This window comes from Pecten maximus, chromosome 9 (assembly GCF_902652985.1).
Source record: "Pecten maximus chromosome 9, xPecMax1.1, whole genome shotgun sequence".
Lineage (NCBI taxonomy): Eukaryota > Metazoa > Mollusca > Bivalvia > Pectinida > Pectinidae > Pecten > Pecten maximus.
The window spans coordinates 18,339,640-18,362,851 of record NC_047023.1 but is presented as its reverse complement, the minus strand read 5'-3'; the positions used below and the strand labels follow the sequence as shown (position 1 = coordinate 18,362,851).

General features: G+C 37.2%; 1 protein-coding gene across 1 annotated transcript in view; it reads right to left on the bottom strand.

Annotated features, from left to right (window-relative positions):
• Positions 1-1,320: 1,320 nt before the first annotated feature.
• Positions 1,321-23,212, bottom strand: part of LOC117334406 (ubiquitin-like modifier-activating enzyme 6) — a 65,504-nt gene continuing 43,612 nt past the window's right edge. The window contains exons 19-36 of the mRNA XM_033894006.1: positions 23,030-23,078; positions 22,445-22,474; positions 21,977-22,082; positions 20,674-20,779; positions 17,148-17,237; positions 16,291-16,371; positions 15,758-15,886; positions 14,519-14,570; positions 12,667-12,730; positions 12,122-12,191; positions 11,865-11,936; positions 10,869-10,986; positions 10,258-10,337; positions 9,689-9,802; positions 6,310-6,437; positions 5,607-5,694; positions 3,700-3,794; positions 1,321-2,996 (exon numbers count right to left, since the gene is read on the bottom strand). Of these exons, the coding sequence (XP_033749897.1) occupies positions 2,876-2,996; positions 3,700-3,794; positions 5,607-5,694; positions 6,310-6,437; positions 9,689-9,802; positions 10,258-10,337; positions 10,869-10,986; positions 11,865-11,936; positions 12,122-12,191; positions 12,667-12,730; positions 14,519-14,570; positions 15,758-15,886; positions 16,291-16,371; positions 17,148-17,237; positions 20,674-20,779; positions 21,977-22,082; positions 22,445-22,474; positions 23,030-23,078 (1,593 nt within the window). The 3' untranslated portion in view covers positions 1,321-2,875. The remainder of the gene's footprint in view (positions 2,997-3,699; positions 3,795-5,606; positions 5,695-6,309; positions 6,438-9,688; positions 9,803-10,257; positions 10,338-10,868; positions 10,987-11,864; positions 11,937-12,121; positions 12,192-12,666; positions 12,731-14,518; positions 14,571-15,757; positions 15,887-16,290; positions 16,372-17,147; positions 17,238-20,673; positions 20,780-21,976; positions 22,083-22,444; positions 22,475-23,029; positions 23,079-23,212) is intronic.

Sequence of the window (23,212 nt, the reverse complement as noted above, 5' to 3'; positions counted from 1 at the left end):
AAATTGTGTTACCCCTGGGTGAATACTTTAACATGGCCACTTCCACAGGGGAATAGTCATGTACATCAATCTTACAGTTTGGATCAAGGGAAGCAACTCTTGCTGATGTTGGTTTGATTCTGATCGTATAAATAACCCTATAGTTTACGAATCAAAATAATAAATTTTCAACTGTTGTATTTTTGTTCACATAGACATTATACTTCCCTTAATTGTTGACTGTGATAAAACAAATGTTAAACACAGAATAAAGGGCCATAATAACTCTATATAATATATATGGTGTGATATGATAGTTGGTTTTAATAATAGCTAAACTACACAAGAGGTTTTCACAAGACAAGCTTAGCAACTGTGAGTGAAAGATTATATGATGTATACATTGACTGACAGTAGAGTCCAAACTTCTAATCTGTAACAAAGGGCTAAAACTGATTCCATCAGACATAAGTAATTATGTACGTAATGGATTAACTGATCTGTAGGAACCGATTGTATAATTTACGCTCATAATAAAGTGCTTTCAAATACATGTACTGTACATGTATACCTATCATTACTAAATACAGTGTTTTACTCTTCTGCTTATTCATAAACTTTTATCAATATTAACTTTTAGCCTTGACAAACAACAAGAGGCCCATGGGCCTAACGGTCACCTGAGATTTGAAATATTTCAGTTAATCTAATTGACCCTTTTTGGCCCCACCCATCAGTCCCTGGGGTCAGTCAGGGCCAACATGTGCATATCATCAAGCTGTCATCCCATGCTGATAATTTCAAGTCAGAATGAATTCCAATAGAAATCAAATGAATGATGGTCAAAAATGTGATTTCCCTGTATAAACTATAGCAAAGTTTACCTCCTCCCCAGGGACAAACGTGAGACCCCAGGGTTATGAAATTCACAATTTAAGTAAAGCACCATAAGACCCTTCCATCTATGAAAAGTGTTATCCCATGCTGATAATGTTAACCAGGTTAGAATTAGTTCCAATACAAATCCAACAAATAATAGTCAAAAATGTGATTTCCCTATATAAACTATAGTAAAGTTTATCCCCTCCCGAGGGGCAAAGGTGAGACCCCAGGGTCATGAAATTCAAAATTTTGGTAAAGTACCATAAGACCCTTGTATCGATTCTACCATATCTGAGAGTAGAGAAGAAGATTTTTGAAATTTCAGTCAATTTGACCCTGTTTAGCCCCACCCCTCAGGCCCCTGGGGGGTGGGGACCATATAATTCACAAGTTTGGTTTACCTTCAGCCATAGAAGCTTTCTGCTAAATTTCATTGAATTTGGTTAAGCGGTTTTGGAGAAGAAGTCGAAAATGTAAATTGTTTACGGACGAACGACGCACGATGCACGACGACAGACAAAAGGCAATTAGAATAGGTCACAATTGAGACTTCGTCTCAGGTGACCTAAAAAGACATGTATTGTTATAATTCCTCTGCAAATTGTAAACAGCAGACTTTAAATTCATGAAAGCTATTGTTCAGATATCTTTCAGGAAAATTGTAGTTAAAATTGAAATAAAAAAAATTCATAAATCCTGTATGTATTTCTTTTGGTATGAAAAGATTTAAACTTCAAAAGATGTATTTTTATGTTAAGCAGATGTGTAAGAATGCACAGCCTTTTCCAGACTGCTAATTAATTCACAAAAAAATATGATTATTATGAATATGCAAATTCACAAGAGGTAACAAGAGCATTACCAGAATGATTGGTCTCATCGACCTCTCTATTGTTATATAGATAGGAAAGCATCATAACCTTAAGTTATGGTTAAATTAAGATCACTATACCATTCACTCTAAATGTATTTTGTAGCATAGAAATTTGTCAGATTCTTTATTTCATTTAGCTTTATTTCTTCATCTTCAATGTTAAGTAATTGAATTGAATACAAATTTTTAGCCTTTACTCCAGCATAGACTGGCCACAAAACGCTAAGGTTTTTATTAAGAATTGTCAAGCTTAATTCTAATACTAGATTATCTCAGCCTAGTTTAAAACATAGGAATCAGACATATCCTAGGGACCAAAGTTATGAAGCCCAATTTTGTTTATAATCTTGATATTCTAGAGACATGGGGGCCAGTCTATCCAGCACACTACTGGGCGAAAAATCACGACTGAATACCTCATGGTTGTTCAGGAAAAGTTGTTATTAAGACTTTTACACATACGATTTCTATGACCCTGAAAGTGGGGTCAAAGTCATTCATTTGACCAAAATCCTTCATCCTCCCATACTACTTGACTGAGAGCCTGACTCTAGGCTGCTTGGCTATAGAGAAGTTGTTTACAGGAAAATATAATGTCAACTGCTTTACCAAAACAGGGCAGGTGGGCTGATAATTAGCAACTGAACATGTACATAATTAATATATTTGATACGTTAATAAAGTCACAACACAATAAATATTCATTTTAAATGGTATATCTCATACAGGTATCAGTCACTATCACCACCACTTGTTCTATGTAATACAGCTTTAGACATGGCATTCATGTCCTCGTGAATCACTCTATCAACAGACATATGTTGTATACTTGTTTTGTGTCTCTTTGATTAGTCATCACATATCATTTGCACAAATACACATTATGGAGACAGGGATAAGACCTAACTGAACTTGTATTTTCACAAACCATTCATATCTCAATGTCAGTAGACACACAGCTTTCATTTCTCCATGAACTTCATTAAATTTATCACACACACATTGTTCATGTCTCAGTGAAATGGTCCAATAACACTCACCAGTTGTACACAAATACATTAAATTATTATCACATATACATGTTTTAAGACTACAGTTTAAATTAGCGGGTTCAGGGAATCACAGTACAGATGTGGGTTATCACAGGTTGAAGAAGTATCTGACGGGTGGCCCAGGTATATCTTCCTCACTCTCTCCCTGGAGTGACACCACCAGGTCTACATATCGTATACGGGACGACGGTTTCAACAGTTTCACCATCCTGTTCACAAAAACAACAGAATTGTTTGTCACATCTATCATTTCATAAACAAGAGATCCAAGAGGGATCTTGGCGCCCTAGGCCTGTTGGCCATGTTATTTTCTGATTCAAAATCTGAACTCAATTGACACAACTAAGGACCAAGGGAAACCTACACATGAAGTTTGAGGAATATCCCTCTAGTACTTTTCAAGAAATAGTGATAACAAATTTCAATTATCAAAATCCAAGATGGCCATCTGTCAGCCATCTTGTTTTTCCGATCAATAACTAAATTTGATTGGTACAACTACGGACCAAGGGGAATCTACACATGAAGTTTGAGGAATATCCCTTTTTCATCTTTCAGGAAATAGGGATAACCATGATTGTTTACGGACAGACGGACGGAGGGTAATTTAAATAGCCATCATCTAATGATGGTGGGCAAACAAAATCTGAAATCATTCTTTAATTGTCGAAAGAAAGATATTTTCAAGTCATCATATTGATAATTCTCAAGAGAAATTACATTTAATATAACATTTTCAAATAACCAATAATCTCAGCAGATACACAGCGAAAACACATCATGAAACTTTGGTGTAGGTCTGACACATTGATGAACAGATGTCATCTTCAATTCCCATTTAACAAAACAGGTCATTGTCTGTTATATAAAATTCATTACAGAAGCTAGATATTGATGAAGATCATGACTTACGTCTGAGGTAGCCTCTTGGAATGACCAGGCATGAAGGGCACATACACCATCTTTACTCCATGGCCCACCATAGTAGCTTCAAAACCAAACTTGGTCTGGAAGGCAAAATTTACATTAATTGACAAAACTCGACAAGATGTCTTGAGGGCCTGTATCCCTCACCTAGATATTTCAGTGATTATGGTAAAACTCTCTCATTTAAGTTATCCTGTTACAGGTAACAAAAACTTTTCCCAGTTTACAATTCGCCACTCAGTGCCATGCACATCTTCGCTAGCCAAGGCTTCTGATTACGTTACACTCCACGAACCCTTGGCAGATATAGGCATCAGTTCTGGCCCTCTAGCGGTGATTCGAAATTACCACCCTTCACGCATGAAATGTTCGACCAATCAAAACAAGCGTTACCGATTTACTTCATCGGTGATGTTTACAAACACACATCGAGGTTTGGTGTCATTTCGATGAGATATGTGATCAATGACTTATATGAATTGATCAAACACTGCGAATGTTCCCCCCAAAGATTGTGTTTTTTGTATTTAGGTTAAATGCCATGACATAGTCGGCAATGTAGCTCTGTACTGGGTGCCGCATTTTTTGTTTACTGCGAAACCAAGCCAGAATGTAAAACGCGATTTGATTGGGTGCCCTGGGATTCCAGGGCGCGACGGTTTGAACACGCCTATATCTGCCAAGGGTTCGTGGAGTGTAACGTAATCAGAAGCCTTGGCTAGCGAAGATGTGCCATGCATTGCAGTCAACAATTTTGTTTAAATTTACCTTTCGTTCGCAAAAAGATTCAACATTAATTATCAACTTTTACTTTCTTTATTGTGACTTGCTCCTCCGCCTCTGGGGGAGACTTGACTTCTATGTTAAACCATATTCAGTTCACGTTGCCCATGGATGCTACAGGGGTTAGAACAGCCTTCCAAGTGTGCAAGATATATGTGGTGAGTGTGTGTTTTGGGAGGCTGCAGTATGTGCATGTTTATCTCCTTGCAACAACAGGGAACTTGTGCTGACTTAATTCATAGTGCTGCCTTACTGAAGTACACTGCCAAAGACACCCAGCAGGACACACCACTCTGTCACATTATACTGACAACAGGTAAACCAGTCGTCCCACTCCTAAAATGCTGAGCACTTAGCAGGAGTAGTAACTACTATTTCATACACTCTGGTATGTCTCGGCCAGGGGGCATAACCCAAAGCTTTCCTGAAAGGGGCGAATGCTTAAGAGGGAAGGGAAATTTAGTCACCTCTTATGAGTCATGCCATGGGGGCAGCAGGTACAATTCTTATATCTAACCTGCCAAATGGATGCTTTACACCGAATAAAATTCTATTATTGGGCCTTAGGTTCCCACATGTACACCCACTGTTTATATAAACTGATCTCCCTGTCTCTCCAGGGATGTGCCCCTCCATTTGTACAATTTTGACTCAGACCACCCGGGGATACATATAGTTGAATCAAGAAGAATTCCAATTGGCAGTTAAGAAGAAGAAATTGTTTTTAAAAAATTGTTGATCTACTGACATATGATGGATACCACATATAAGCTCACCTTGGTTCCTAAGACCAGCGCCCAGTTGTTCAAAAGGCGATTAGCTTAATCACTTCATTAGTGAAAATTTCATTTCTCATTTGTTGCAAAACCTGTGAGTTTATCATCTTTAAATTATGCCAGTTGGAAGAGAATTAAGAATTAAAGAATTTCATTAAGTTTTGTCAAGCTAGTTCTACAAGAAATTTTTATATCAGGATTTGAAAAATGTTCTTAAAATGTGATCACCTTCTGAACATCTGGGCCCAGGTGAGCTAACAAAACCTGTAAATTGATTTAACAACTGAAGGTTGTGTACTGAGGACAGTTGGAATGCCTGGATTTGGTACTAACCTGAAAGAATTGCAGAAACTCCTGGAGTGTATAGTCTTTGTTGCCCTGGACATCCCATCTGTCCCACATGGTCACACTCAGGCCCTCCCTGTTATAAACAAAAGCAGTGCTCTAAGGTACACAATAGATAAGTGAATACACATTTCTGAACACGGTTAAGCCTCATCAGACAAACTCCTTTTTATCATCCAGTTTATCGTCACATTTTCATAAAATTCGTCACACTGGAAATCTTAAATGGGATGCTTTAAACCAGTTTTTTTTGTGTGCAATTTATTTTCATGAAATTTATCAATCAAAGCAATCCTCGTTGTTTTTTTTTTTAATACTACATGCTTATTTACCTTCTATATATAGTTTCATCATAAACTAGAAAATGTCTGTAAGACATAAATTCCCCCACTACCACTTGACATGACAGCCCCGAAACACAGTTTGGTGAGGATCACAGCAGCAGTTCCTGAGATTAGCTAGTTTCATTATATTGCATTGGGACAGGACGGGACGCGGCGGGATGGGACGCGGCGGGACGGACATGGGTAACACTTTATCCCCGATTCCATGGAGGAGGCATAATTACATATGTAAATTGGATATAAGTATTAATAGTACATTTCCTAAATCTGCTGTTATATTGTATATAATAATATCACTTTGCTACCATTCTAACTATTATCAGTTTGAATGCTGGAAAAATACTCACTTGAGAACAACCTTTTCTACTGGCCCTGGCTCCGACAACACTATCACAGGCAAGGCCAGGTTCAGGAAGCAGTTTTTGTAACTTTCTATAGGGCACTTGTCTAGAGCCTTAATCAGTTCTATAGAAACCTACAAATCAGATAAAAATATTGGCATAATGACAAGATATCACAAATGATTTAAGTGAATGTCTCAATATTGGTTATCATAGAGTTCTTCTAGTGCTTCACATAGCTCCATCACCTCTGGACGACCATCATGTACCTCACACAGCTCTATCACCTCTGGCCGACCATCATGTACCTCACATAGCTCTATCACCTCTGGACGACTATCGTGTGTCTCACATAGCTCTATCACCTCTGGACGACCATCGTGTGTCTCACATAGCTCTATCACCTCTGGACGACCATCGTGTGTCTCACATAGCTCTATCACCTCTGGACGACCATCATGTGTCTGACATAGCTCTATCATCTCTGGACGACCATCGTGTGTTTCACATAGCTCTATCACATCTGGCTGACCATCATGTGTCTCACATAGCTCTATCACCTCTGGTCGACCATCATGTACCTCACATAGCTCTATCACCTCTGGCCAACCATCATGTGTTTCACATAGCTCTATCACCTCTGGTCGACCATCATGTGCCTTACATAGCTCTATCACATCTGGTCGACCATCATGTGTCTCACACAGCTCTATCACCTCTGGTCGACCATCATGTGTCTCACACAGCTCTATCACCTCTGGCCGACCATCATGTGTCTCACATAGCTCTATCACCTCTGGTCGACCATCATGTACCTCACATAGCTCTATCACCTCTGGTCGACCATCATGTGTCTCACATAGCTCTATCACCTCTGACTAACTATCATGTACCTCACATACCTCTATCACCTCTGGCCGACCATCATTTACCTCACATAGCTCTATCACCTCTGGCCGACCATCATGTACCTCACATAACTCTATCACCTCTGGCCGACCATCATGTACCTCACATAGCTCTATCACCTCTGGACGACCATCATGTGTTTCACATAGCTCTATCACCTCTGGACGACCATCATGTGTCTCACATAGCTCTATCACCTCTGGTCGACTATCAAGTGTCTCACATAGCTCTATCACCTCTGGTCGACCATCATGTACCTCACACAGCTCTATCACCTCTGGACGACCATCATGTGTCTCACATAGCTCTATCACCTCTCTGGCTGACCATCATGTCTGTTACATAGCTCTATCACCTCTGGTCGACTATCAAGTGTCTCACATAGCTCTATCACCTCTGGTCGACCATCATGTGTCTCACATAGCTCTATCACCTCTGACTAACCATCGTGTGCTTCACATAGCTCTATCACCTCTGGACGACCATCATGTGTCTCACACAGCTCTATCACCTCTGGTCGACCATCATGTGTCTCACATAGCTCTATCACCTCTGGACGACCATCATGTACCTCACATAGCTCTATCACCTCTGGTCGACCATCATGTACCTCACATAGCTCTATCACCTCTGGCCGACCATCATGTGTCTCACATAGCTCTATCACCTCTGACTGACCATCATGTACCTCACATAGCTCTACCACCTCTGGCCGACCATCATGTGTCTCACATAGCTCTATCACCTCTGGTCGACCATCAAGTGTCTCACATAGCTCTATCACCTCTGGCCGACCATCATGTGTCTCACATCGCTCTATCACCTCTGGTCGACCATCATGTGTCTCACATCGCTCTATCACCTCTGGTCGACCATCATGTGTCTCACACAGCTATATCACTTCTGGTCGACCATCATGTGTCTCACATAGCTCTATCACCTCTGGCCGACCATCATGTCTGTTACATAGCTCTATCACCTCTGGTCGACCATCATGTGTCTCACATAGCTCTATCACCTCTGGCCGACCATCATGTGCCTTACATAGCTCTATCACCTCTGGACGACCATCATGTGTCTCACATAGCTCTATCACCTCTGGTCGACCATCATGTGTCTCACATAGCTCTATCACCTCTGGACGACCATCGTGTGCTTCACATAGCTCTATCACCTCTGGTCGACCATCATGTGTCTCACATAGCTCTATCACCTCTGGACGACCATCATGTGTCTCACATAGCTCTATCACCTCTGGTCGACTATCAAGTGTCTCACATAGCTCTATCACCTCTGGTCGACCATCATGTACCTCACACAGCTCTATCACCTCTGGACGACCATCATGTGTCTCACATAGCTCTATCACCTCTCTGGCTGACCATCATGTCTGTTACATAGCTCTATCACCTCTGGTCGACTATCAAGTGTCTCACATAGCTCTATCACCTCTGGTCGACCATCATGTGTCTCACATAGCTCTATCACCTCTGACTAACCATCGTGTGCTTCACATAGCTCTATCACCTCTGGACGACCATCATGTGTCTCACACAGCTCTATCACCTCTGGTCGACCATCATGTGTCTCACATAGCTCTATCACCTCTGGACGACCATCATGTACCTCACATAGCTCTATCACCACCTGGTCGACCATCATGTACCTCACATAGCTCTATCACCTCTGGACGACCATCATGTGTTTCACATAGCTCTATCACCTCTGGACGACCATCATGTGTCTCACATAGCTCTATCACCTCTGGACGACCATCGTGTGCTTCACATAGCTCTATCACCTCTGGTCGACCATCATGTGTCTCACATAGCTCTATCACCTCTGGACGACCATCATGTGTCTCACATAGCTCTATCACCTCTGGTCGACTATCAAGTGTCTCACATAGCTCTATCACCTCTGGTCGACCATCATGTACCTCACACAGCTCTATCACCTCTGGACGACCATCATGTGTCTCACATAGCTCTATCACCTCTCTGGCTGACCATCATGTCTGTTACATAGCTCTATCACCTCTGGACAACCATCATGTGTCTGACACAGCTCTACCTCTGGACAACCATCATGTGTCTGACACAGCTCTATCATCTCCGGCTGATTGTTATTTGAGTTACACAAGTTTGATGTGTATTTTTACTTTTACAAATCAAATGAAAGATTCCCCAGCTGACAGAGGTGTAGTAAGTATTAACTGCAAATGTTTCATTTGTTTATGAATAATAATTATTTGTTGTGGTTTTATTGAAAGTATGAAGCAAGAAGTGTGCATCTTTCACAGAAGTTATGATATGGGGATAGTTTTCTCTAATGAATCTATTTCATCTAAAATGTAAAACTATTTATCTTTTACAATTTTATCTTTATTCTCAATAATAGAAAAAAAATGAAACCCCTAAAACAACCTTTAGAGAACCTGGTGATAACATGACATACATAGAATACATTCACTCACCAGCCCAGCTACAGCTGCTGTTGTTGTGGCGATGGCGGGTACAATTCGACCAGCAATACGTTTGACTTTGAGTCTATCAGCACTGTCTATACTATACATAGCTGCTCTGAGGTTCTAGTGGACACAAATCACAGTACATTACAGTATGTAGGATGACTTAACTTACTACACAATCAGCACATACATCCAGATTAATAATATAACTTATATACATTTATGTATTCACTTATTAGTGTAATCAATGACTATGAATCACACTGGTGATAGCCATTATTAAAGACTCTGGGAAAGTTTCAAATACTAATTATAACAATATAAAACCTCAATGACAAATTAAAGCATTTCATACACAAAAATAAAATATGTGTGTGCAGTTGAAACAAATTTCAGAAGTAATCCAAGCAAATTTGGTTTCAATGTACAAGTTAAAACGAAAGAGATTATGATAATACATTTTCGGTATCTTGTATATTTCTATCTCCAAACTATTATATCACACACAAGTCACACACAAGTTATCAGTTTCAAGGTCAAATTTCCTACTGATTTAGTTGATATCGTATACTTACTGCAGCTGCAGTGATGAAGTCTATGTGACTATTTGCATCATCATCTTTCTCAAACTCAGCAACCTCCATCTCTTTTATCACTGGAATAATCCATAGGTTTACAAAATGTAGATAAATGGGAAACAAACTGGAATAATCCATTCTGATTAAAAAAATCTAGATAAATGGGAAAAAATCTGGAATAATCCATTTTACGTTAACAAAATTTAGATAAATTCTCCATCTCATTTCAGGCTGACACAAGATTGATAAACAATTTCAAATCTGTTCAGATCTGCTGCATACTTTTTTCATCATTGTTATCTTTTCTTCGAGAAATCAAGTAGACAGCCATGGTTAAATAGATTTTACCTCTGTGTACCAGACAACTACCGGTAACCAATAATGGCTTCTGAGTTCTCTTCTTCATGCTTGAATGATTTCTATAATTATATAGGGCCCCTATACAAATTTTTATATTTATTTTTTATAACTGATACAGCACTATATTACTTTTCATGTAGTACAATTATTTTTTGGGGGTTTAGTATTTTTCATTCTTTATTATCGATCTTGAAGAACTTTTATAATGGAAACTACATAAAAAAAAAACCTGAATAATGTCAATTAACCTTTTTCATGTGTCCCGGCTTGTTGAATTGCGGATTCCATCCTATTGGCTGCGTCCACGAAGTCGTCGTCACCACTTGTGTCTTGTTCCCTTTTAGCACTCTCGTCTGTCACAACGGACTGTGGAATTTAAACATCAAATATACCGGTACATCATATTCTTATAATTTAAAATGTCACACAATGATAAAGACTGATAAAGATTTATACAGATAAGAGATATAGATTGATACAGATAAGAGATATAGATTTATACAGATAAGAGATATAGATTTATACAGATAAGAGATATAGATTTTTACAGATAAGAGATATAGATTTATACAGATTAGAGATATAGATTTATACAGATAAGAGATATAGATTTATACAGATTAGAGATATAGATTTATACAGATAAGAGATATAGATTTATACAGATAAGAGATATAGATTTATACAGATAAGAGATATAGATTTATACAGATTAGAGATATAGATTTATACAGATAAGAGATATAGATTTATACAGATAAGAGATATAGATTTATACAGATAAGAGATATAGATTTATACAGATAAGAGATATAGATTTTTACAGATAAGAGATATAGATTTATACAGATCAGATGGAAGTACATCAACTACTGAGACAAACCTTGGTTTGTTCTTGAATAAGTGTCAGGACTTCATTTAAACATTTATAAAACAAATGAAATGTTTACAGTGGAATGCTGTATGTCAGAACCACTCGAGTGACACACTGAGATTTCTTATATTAATTTGTTCAGTTGTACAGTATATACTGATGTTTGGATATTTACATAAGTACAAACCCTACATTACATCAGGGACAGGAGTTAAGATAGCTGAGAGTAGGGACATCTGGTTTTCAAATATGAGGTGTTCTGTCATATTTAAAAGGTTTTTGATATAACCCTTGTCTCCCTTAATTCAACTACAAGAACAATGGTAAATATCCGAGCTAAATAACACCCAAATGTTACAATCTGATATACCTTTGAGGACGGTTTATACTCAGGCACCTCAACTGATTGTAGAATATCACTGATAATACTTGGCGTCACCTCCTAAATAAAATCAACAAAAGCATATAATTTAGTGTTTTAAGCTGAAAAAATAGGATTTTAATTTATAATTAGTACTTTTAAATGTCGATAAAACATATAAAACATATTATTCACAGAATTAACTAGACAGTACATGTAACTAAGTTATAATTTCCAACATCACATGTTTTACATGGAAAACCTACCTGAGCTGAGACAGGTATCCTACTTGCATGAGCATACAGTTTCGCTGTACTAATGATGAAAGACAAATGCCTACAACATCAAAAGAATTTTTCATTTATTCATTATCTTGATTCAGATACATGTACATTATTATTGTATTGTGAAATTCCTAATATTGCAATTAATTGATTATCAAAAAAAGTAAAAATCATTTCATTTCACAAACATTTTATTGAATTAATTCAATGAGTATTGGGCAACAGGCTAATGTCTAAATAAACCCTCTTCTTAATTTTGATTTATTGAAAGAAGCACAGTACAAAAACATGTTAAAAAACATAACGAAAGTTTAAGTAATCTACAACTTGACAATATTATTGGGCACAGACCAAATATCCACTCCACACTTGTCTTTTTACAGCAAGGATGCTAAACCTAAAACTTTGTTAAACTCTTCCTTTGTACAGAAGAAGGATTTGAAAATTTGCCATTGCCATTTGGGTCAGGTGAACTAAAATCTATCTTTATTTTCTTGAATGATAGACAGCTTTTAGAAATGACTTACGAAGAATCTCCTACATTGAATTCCTGAGGCACTGGTGGTCGCTTCGGAGACTGCCAAAAAAGGGCTGGAGAAAACAAGTACAGACAAAATAAAACAAAGGCAATTACATACAGCTGTTAAAGTCCTTATATGAAATAGCGAGAAATTTATTTCAGAAGGCTGTATTTTTAGAAACTCAGAATGGTCTGGTTTGGATTAACAGCCAAGGTCTTTTAAGGACGTGCCAGGTTTTGGAGGTGGAGGAAAGCCAGAGTACCCGGGAAAAACCACCGGCCTACAGTCAGTACCTGGCAACTGCCCCACGTAGGTTTCGAACTCGCAACCCAGTGGTGGAGGGCTAGTGATAAAATGTTGGGACACCTTAACCACTCGGCCACCTCGGCCCCCTCTAATGTATGACAATTAATTATACTGTTATATAATATCATAATATACTTACAGAGAAAGAGAATCTATATTAGCTAGTTATGCAGAAAGAACTGCACTATTAAATGAATTTTTGAATGAAACACAATTTCCTAAGGCTATGAGATACTGTTTAACATGGAATATTTATGAGTACTTTCATGTTTTAATAATCAGATAGTTTCTAGAACCAAGTTAACGAGTATGAAAATTTGCATAACCTATATTCTATACATTCTAAAATAAAAACTTCCAATACATTTGAGTGTAAATATAAATGTTCGCTGGATATTCATTTTGACTCTATAACGACCACGAATGTAGAGAAATTGAATTTCCCATAAATATTACCAACAACACAGTACCGATACCCCATGCAGTAATAGTGAATTTTCAGCGGTTCCCATATATGATTTTTTTCATCAATCCAAACTTAACATCTACAGCATAGCATATCTAATCTGACCTAAGTATTTTGATTGATATTCTAACATATCTGATACAAAATAAATTTGTGTCTCATTTGTTGTAAACAATACAAAATAATATCTGCAAATTCTGGAACTCTGTCTATCATGACTTAATTATTGTGTTTACAAACAGAGTCAAGATGACACAGGTCTCACTCTCTGACACAGGTCTCAATCTCACACAGGTCTTACTCTCTGACACAGGTCTCACTCTCTGACAAAGGTCTCACTCTCTCATACAGGTCTCATTCTCTGACAAAGGTCTCACTCTCTGACACAGGTCTCACTCCCTGACAAAGGTCTCACTCTCTGACACAGATCTCACTCTCTGTCAGAGGTCTCACTCTCTCACACAGGTCTCACTCTCTCACACAGGTCTCACTCTCTCACACAGGTCTCACTCTCAAACACAGGTCTCACTCTCAGACATAGGTCTCACTCTCTGACAAAGGTCTCATTCTCTGACACAGATCTCACTCTCTGATGCAGATCTCACTCTCTGATACAGGTCTCACTCTCTGACAAAGGTCTCACTCTCTGACAAAGGTCTCACTCTCTGACAAAGGTCTCACTCTCTGATACAGGTCTCACTCTCTGACACAGGTCTCACTCTCTGATACAGGTCTCAATCTCTGACAAAGGTCTCACTCTCTGATACAGGTCTCAATCTCTAACAAAGGTCTCACTCTCTGATGCAGATCTCACTCTCTGATACAGGTCTCACTCTCTGACAAAGGTCTCACTCTGACAAAGGTCTCACTCTCTGACACAGGTCTCACTCTCTGACACAGGTCTCACTCTCTGACACAGGTCTCATTCTCTGATACAGATCTCACTCTCTGATACAGGTCTCACTGTCTGACAAAGGTCTCACTCTCTGATACAGGTTTCACTCTCTGTCACAGGTCTCACTCTCTGACACAGGTCTCTATCTGGTGATGTGGTATCAATTCCTTGTCTAGAAACTGAATACTTACAGCCATCCTTTAATCTTGTATCTAATGGGAAGTGATGTAGTAGATGTCTTGCCTGCAAGATAAGTATAGACAAGATCAGCACAAGGTACAGAAAAGACAAATACAGTTTACATCACAAGGTACAGACAAGATGAATGAAGTTTACATCACAAGGTACAGACAACATGGCTACAGTTTACATCACAAGGTACAGAAAACATAACTACAGTTTACATCACAAGGTACAGACAACATGACTACAGTTTACATCACAAAGTACAGACAACATGACTACAGTTTACATCACAAGGTACAGACAACATGGCTACAGTTTACATCACAAGGTACAGAAAACATAACTACAGTTTACATCACAAGGTACAGACAACATGACTACAGTTTACATCACAAAGTACAGACAACATAACTACAGTTTACATCACAAGGTACAGACAACATGACTACAGTTTACATCACAAAGTACAGACAACATGACTACAGTTTACATCACAAGGTACAGACAACATGAATCACATCTCATTAAATCCAACAGAAATAATTTATATCTAAATCACATTGTAAATATTGTATTATGTTATTCTTGTGGAAGTAGGTAATAGAGACAACACCGTGCCTTTCGTACGATGGATAGAGGGTCCTCCACTTCTCCGATGGATACCCAATGGTATGCAGGGTGATCGAGCAATAGGAGAAATATGATACGTGTATCGATCACAAGAGCAGTCGAAGTGGTAACTTTTTAGACTTTTATTACCTTGTCGACCGGTTTCGCCCTATGTCGGCTTCATCACTTCGACTGCTGTTGTGATCGATACACGTATCATGTTATTCTTGTTATAGATAAAGAATATTCATACTGTAATTATTATAATATACTTTCATACACAATCTTGATATATAAAAATTGTCCTGAATGAAACATGGATACTGATGTTATTCAACATTAAATGCGGAAGAAAAATAAAGGTATTTTTTATCACAATTCTCCAGCTAGTTTATTTTTATTTTTTCACCGAATATGCTAGTGATTTGTAAGAAAATTGTTTTGAACACATAACCCGAGTTTAACAACAAATATATTTTCATTAATACAATGTGTTTTTCCAAAGGTTTTTGTGAGTAGATTGAAATGAAAATCTAACTCTGAAAGTAAGTAAAATATTTCATCTAATAATAAAAGAATCTTAAATTACATTTAGATAAGGTGTAACTAGATTATATGACATTCTTATATCCTACCTTGTGGTTGAAGTATTTCTCAAACTTGAGTCTAGCTAGTACTACACATGTACACCAGTTTACAGGCTTTGAACGCAAGATCTTGCTGATCTGGATTGCACCCTCAAGTGGTGACCCACGCTTTAGAGTCTGAAAAAAACAACGTAAAAATCAATTTCATATCTATCCACAAAATATACAGTATTGAAAATAGAAATCAAGTGGCTTTCAATACAGTTGTAATATCATGGTCCAAGAAAATAGCACAAACTGTTAAACACATAATTTTAATTGTATTTTTTGAAAGACTACTTTGTAATCAAGAGATTAATTGTAAATTGCAGTAATATCAGGTAATTCCCAAAACTCAGAATTCCTTGATTAATATCAATACAGCGATATGTCCCCATGTTTCGATGGAACACGGATCATAATGATAAAGGAATGAAAATATCTGCCTAAAAGGCATAACAGAAAAAATGTTTGTGTATTCTGAGAAAAAACCTCCGTCTAGGAGATAGATATAAGAAACCTAACACAGCCAACAGACTTACCTCTATGACTTGTTGTGGTTGACCCTGGGTCGTCCAAAACTTGTTAAATAAAGCTGGTTTCTGTACAAAGGAGCTCTCAAACTGTAATTAAAAGAGTACAATATTGTTACCAAAACAAAGGTCAAAACAAGTAACTTAGACTAACGATCTGTTTACATATAAACAAGTATACTAGTATGTATTGATGTCCTCTAACGGGCTCATACAACATATGACACTGTACTGATTTTAATCTGTAACCTTTCATTACAAAGTCACATATGTATAAAACATTAAACTCATTATCTGTACTGTAGACAGTGTACTATCATGCCTACCTTCTCTCTTGCCCACTGTATACAGTGTATACCTACCTTGTCTCTTGTCCACTGTATACAGTGTAGACCTACCTTGTCTCTTGCCCACTATATACAGTGTAGACCTACATTGTCTCTTGCCCACTGTATACAGTGTAGACCTAACTTGTCTCTTGCCCACTGTATACAGTGTAGACCTATCTTGTCTCTTGCACACTGTATATAGTGTAGACCTACCTTGTCTCTTGCCCACTGTATACAGTGTAGACCTACCTTGTCTCTTGCCCACTGTATACAATGTAGACCTACCTTGTCTCTTGCCCACTGTATGCAATGTAGACCTACCTTGTCTCTTGCCCGCTGTATACAGTGTATACCTACCTTGTCTCTTGCCCACTGTATACAGTGTAGACCTACCTTGTCTCTTGCCCACTGTATACAGTGTAAACCTACATTGTCTCTTGACCACTGTAGACAGTGTAGACCTACCTTGTCTCTTGCCCACTGTATACAATGTAGACCTACCTTGTCTCTTGCCCACTGTATACAATGTAGACCTACCTTGTCTCTTGCCCACTGTATGCAGTGTTCTATCTGAGCAGGAAATGACTTGAGTGTACAGTAAGGTATATCCTCATCTACTGGGTCCCTCTGTCCGGAAACAAGAAAGTTTATCTATAGATAAGGATAGTGTAAATGTGCATATGCTTCAAGCGGAGTACCTGTACATTCCTCTAAATAATGATTAAGTTAATTGTAGTTTCTATATAATTTTCCATGGCAAGAAAGTGGGTTTGCCAATTCATCATAACACTATTCTTTAAAGATTTGGTTATACACTTGAATTTAAATATGCCAAAATAATTATATCTACAGTATATTTTATTCTTGGAAAGTTGATTTACATAGATATGATACAATTTTAAATTGTTCATTTCAAGTTCATACTAAAATGAACTGTTCAAAAGCAAACAATTTTTGAAATGTTTAAAAAAGAAGTAGTCAATATTTGGATGCAGTCTGTTGCATACATATTGACAACCTAAATTATCAGCTACAGACCCTGAAGCATTTAACATTCCCTCAAACGCGTTTACGTTGCGTTTGCGTTCCTTTCGTTTTGTTTCGTTTGCGCTTCGTTTCGTCGAGCGTTTTTCGTTTGCGTTTGCGTTTTGCGCTCATTTCCGTTCGTTTGCGTTTGCGTTTGCGTTTAGTTGCGTTTGCGTTTGCGTTTTGCGTTTCCTTTCGTTTGCGTTTCGTCTGCCGGATGTAATTCCCTGTTAGAATTGACAACAGTTGAGTACGCATGCGCGTGTAAAACTAAAAGTGGAGCCAGCTGCTGGGTGTGGCACGACGATTATCCGTGTTCGGGAAAGCCTCGATATGTGTATTTTTAGCTACCTGTACTTATTTACCGTGAGTGCCGCTGTTGTCCTTTTAATTCATTATGGATTCATCGCTGTGTTAATGGTTAATTGACGGAATTGGAAAAATATTAGTCTTAATCTTAGTGAACAAGTTATTTGTTTTGACATAAATATAATACTTTTACAATTTTCTTGTTTCTATTTTGCGACATCGATCATATTATACTCGCAAAATGCACCATGTTTATTATCAATTAACAAGGAAGATCAGCAAATTAATATGTGTTCTGATGTTTTTTTTTATGTTCTATCCGTCCGTGGGTCCAAGTTTTTAATCTTGATTGAAATTCATAGAAAATCTAGATTTAACCAGAGACATATTTATTATATAGGTCTCTGATTTAACTGTGGCTGAAAACTGACGTACAATGAACATCGATACATTAATTAAGACATTCACGATGATATTTACAGCTAGCAAAGCTATAATATTGATTAAATCCAATACGACTAATTTAACAGATGACGGGTATCCTTTCCAACTCGTATCCGTCAACCTATAAAGATGTGGCCACATTTACTCACAAAAATAACAACGTCTGGGTAACTTGTTCCTATTATTTTCATATTTGGAATATACGTGTATTTCAGTTTTTGACAAAGCTATCAAATCCTTGTTTTAAATGACACATGCGCAGTCAATATCAAACAACAATGTATTTATGTGCAAGTTATTCATCTGACCGAAATTACATTGTGACTAGTCTGCTTCCACTCCTTCTACATATTATCTATTTAACAGGTTTTACGTCCTCTGTACTACAACTACATCATATATGAACCGGAAGAAACCGCAAAATGAACTGTAAAAGGAAATATAACGAAAACGAAAGTGAGAGATTGTGATGTCACAACTCGTAGGTGATCGCAATATGCCAGGCGTAAAAACGCCTCCATAAAAATAGTCGTACGATATGTTCGTCTTGTTCTGTTTAATGAATTATTAGAATGTGGCCCACTATTGTATATATACGTCCCGTTATAAGAGAAAGTTACCAACATGGACAATACAAGTACATCCCGTTTTCTTTATGTTTCACAAACGTATAAACATGCTAACGATACACGTCTGTTTCTATTCAGGAAATTATCAAAATGGTCCATGATACATATGTGTCTCTGTACGATATTTACGTCCATTTGATTTCGAAAATAATCAAAATGAATATTGTCAAAATGTTACATAATCAGTGTGTATGTGTGTGTTTAAATCAAACAAGATAGCCAGGCTCGTTACGGCAAGATACAGGTAAGACAACTGCATCTGATTGGATTTTCTGCAGACGTATTTCAACCACGGGATACCGGAAACAAGAAAATTGAAACACTGATATTTACGTAAAACAAATATAACATTATGAATTTGATAACCAAGACAATTATTTGTCCGGGCAGGCCAGTTAAACAGGATTTTAAAGTCAAGCAGACGTGTGGCTACATTGTAGATGAAAATATATACTTCCATCATTTATTAGAACGTCAACACATTATCATTTTATTTATTGTTCATTGCTAAGGAGTGTGGGAGTTTTTTTCACTCAAAACACAGTTTTAATACATTTTACTATGACTATTGACAATACATTGTACACGTACATGTACATATACCGACTAAAGTACGCCATCGTCTGATTGTGTACGGTAGTACGTGTGTAGTCTTGTTTAATTAATAATCGAACAGGTACAAATGTAACAGCATCACATGTGTTACGAAAAAGTCCATGTACATGTAGCAACTATATAACATGCAATAACCAATCAGGAACGATCCTCGTCTCTCGGGCCTTGACTGACACACTGGTCTTCAGAGCGTTACCAATGAAAAAGTTACGTACGGACAGTCTGATCGGGGAGTGACATCCACGGGAACTGATTAATATTATGAAAAATCCAAAGAAAAAATAAGATTGTAGACTTATATTTCCTGAAGATAGGGAAAAAGGGATAAAAGTTACTGCAGTACTCTTCATGTATTTTTACAAATTTTCAGTGAATTACTGACTTCACGAGATACAATTCGGAAGTTCAAAAAAATAAAAAAATGACCCGTTTATTACTTTTAATGCTACTTTCTCCATGTCTTCAAAAGGTTCAGAGAAGAATTATCCATGTTTCTGATGTGTTTTGACCTCATATTTATAATTTTATTATTTTCCCCCCTAAAATGCAGATGCAAAATCACACACTATCCGATTAGATTTTCAGCAGTGCCGCGAAATATATTAAGATAGGGCCTAGTGTTTTGGAATAGTAATATATATGTGCAAAACGATAATATTTTATTTGAGACGAATTTCAGTTGTAAAAGAAAAATTGAAATGATAACGATATCCGTAGAATCCAAGCACCGATATTATTTGTAAGTGCCGGATCACTTAACGACCGGACTCCGGATCGGTAACTATACGATGAAGATTTGCTTTTCCGGTCTCGTTCATAACTGTCAGTTTTGGTTTTTCGTTTTGCGTTTATCGTCGAGCGTTTTCCGTTTTCCGTTTTGCGTTTACGGAAACACGTTTTGCGTTTTTCGTCGAGCGTTTTGCATTTGCGTTTAGTAGCGTTTGCGTTTGGTTTTCCCAATTCGTTTTGCGTTTCGTCCGCGTTTGGAGGGAACGTTAAACGCTTCAGGGTCTGTACCTAACCTCTAGTGAGCCACCCACCTGACTACCATAGGACTCTGTCAGGTGAGGTATTATAACCTGTACATGACCTTTTGTTCCCATGGTACCAGACTCCAACAGGGCCTTCTGATTGGTCACACACCGACTGGAAAAATACAGACATTTTCAACTTAATTCCCATGACAATATGATTTTAAAAATGAGTACTGTCACAAGTACAAAGTTTGCCTCACATTGTATATCACTACACCTCACACTAGAATTAGGGTTCGAGTTCACCAACTGAAATTGATATTGCAATAAATGAATACTGATATCATAACAAAAAAATATTTGCAATATATTCTATGTCAAACTGATCATCTCTCTATTTTTCCCTTCTTTCTTCTTTTTCTCTTACAGATCTGATTACAAGAACAAGTGGAACTTACATGTGAAGTTTGAGAAATATCCCTTCAGCTCTTTTCATGAAATAGTGATAACACACTTCAATTCTTAAAATCGAAGATGGCTGCCTGTCAGCCATTTTGTTTTTCTGATCAAAGATCTAAATTGAATTGGCACAACTAGGGACCAAGAGAAATCTACACATTGAGTTTGAAAATAAGCGATAACAAACTTCTATTCTCAAAATCCAACATGGCTAATGTCAGCCGTTCTGCTTTTCTAATCAAAGATCTTAATTGAATTGGCACAACAAGGGACAAAGGGGAACCTACACATAAAGTTTGACAAGTATTCCTCCAGTTCTTTTCAAGAAATAGCTATAACAAGGATTGTTTATGAACGGATGGACCACAGACACCTACCCATTTGCAGGATGAGCAGGCTTCGATTATCAATATTATGAAACCTATTTGACTCAGAAATAATAGTTAACCCAAACAGGTGAGCAACCCTCAAACCAAATATTAGAACCCTAGTACAATTATAAAGGAGTTACTGATGCCTTTCAACACTTGTACCTGAAAATAACTAAATAGATCCAATATAGTTACTATGACACTAAAGCAAAGTGTGTTGGGGCCCCACATAGATATCACAATTTTACTCCCCTCTCACCTGATTAATTGGTTAAGTGACCTTTGACCTTTAAACCTTGACTGATGAGCTTGATAAAGTGCTAGTATGGCATGAATATGAACAGAATTTATTTGTCTAAGGGTTGATGGGATATCTTTTACACAATTTTTGCACAGATGCAGACAAATTGATTACTTAATACCTTCCTTTATAAAGTTGTGGGTATAAAAAATAAACATGTCATATTTTCATTAATTTCTTTCCTTCTTTAAAAAAATCCATACAGATCTAGTGTTTAGGTAGAGTACCATCACCTTACCTGTCCACGTATCGCCGAGCCTCCACGTTGTCCAAAGCATTCACCACCAAGTCTTGGTTTCCAAAGAAATCATCATTGTAATGTTCTGCTTCAGTCTGAGGACACACTACATAGATATATCAAACAAATATTAAAATGTTGCCATTATATCTGAAATTTCCTTTTTATAAAAGATAAAGTTATAATAGAATTGATTTTGCTACTTCCTTCAGACTTCTAAAATCACTAGATATTATTGATAGAATTAAATTTGTTATACATACTCATGTGTGAATGTGTCATATTCTTAAAATACAGACAGAAATAGTTTATTATGGGGGAAAATATTCCCAAAATGCTGAACTGACTAATGAAATACTAAACAAAGGTGTATGGACGTACAGACAGACTGATTAATATAAAGCACCTGTATCTCGGATACAGGACCCTAATAAAAAAAAATTATAATAGTGAAGCACAGGTACCTACCTTTGTGCTGTTGAGCTTCAATTCGTAATGCTGTAAAATCAACAAACAACAATTAAATATCCAAATAAAACAAATAAAAGTCCATCACAGGCTGATAGGACATATAGTTATCTCAGTCATGATTTGGAAAGTGAACAAAATGGCTGTTCCATTAACTAAAGGATTAGGCTGTCAGTAAATTTTCATAATAAGTCACTTATTGTAATTCAAATTCAACAGAAGCAACCTAAGACAGCAAGGTTTAAGAAACATATGACCACTTTACTACGGTATTTATAGTCCATATAAGTGACAAAACCTTAGCAGGTAAAGATATCGTCTGTTCTGCTGCAAAGTTCTGTCATTTATATTGACTATGAACTTTAACTTTGATTTTAAAGTTGAAGGCTTACAGTGAGTGGCATTTTCACAGCCTATATAGGCTCTGTATCAAAATTTCAAATTTAAGCCCCCATTGTTTATATTTATAGTATTAACAGAATTTCTGTTTGAAGAAGCATTGTTAAAATTTATTAGTTATATATAAATCATCACACTCCCTGATTACCAATATTTTATACACATCCTATGAGTGGGGATATTTACCTGGATTAATTTCATTGGCTGACTGGGCGGCAGTTGTGCTCTTTGGTTTCTATAAAATACACCAAAAATCATATTCTTATTCCTGGCTCTAATGTTCTGTTATTACATCATGTCTTGTATGATCTGTCATGTTATCTGTATAATAGTAACACCCATTGTATATTAGTTATGATTACTGTGATG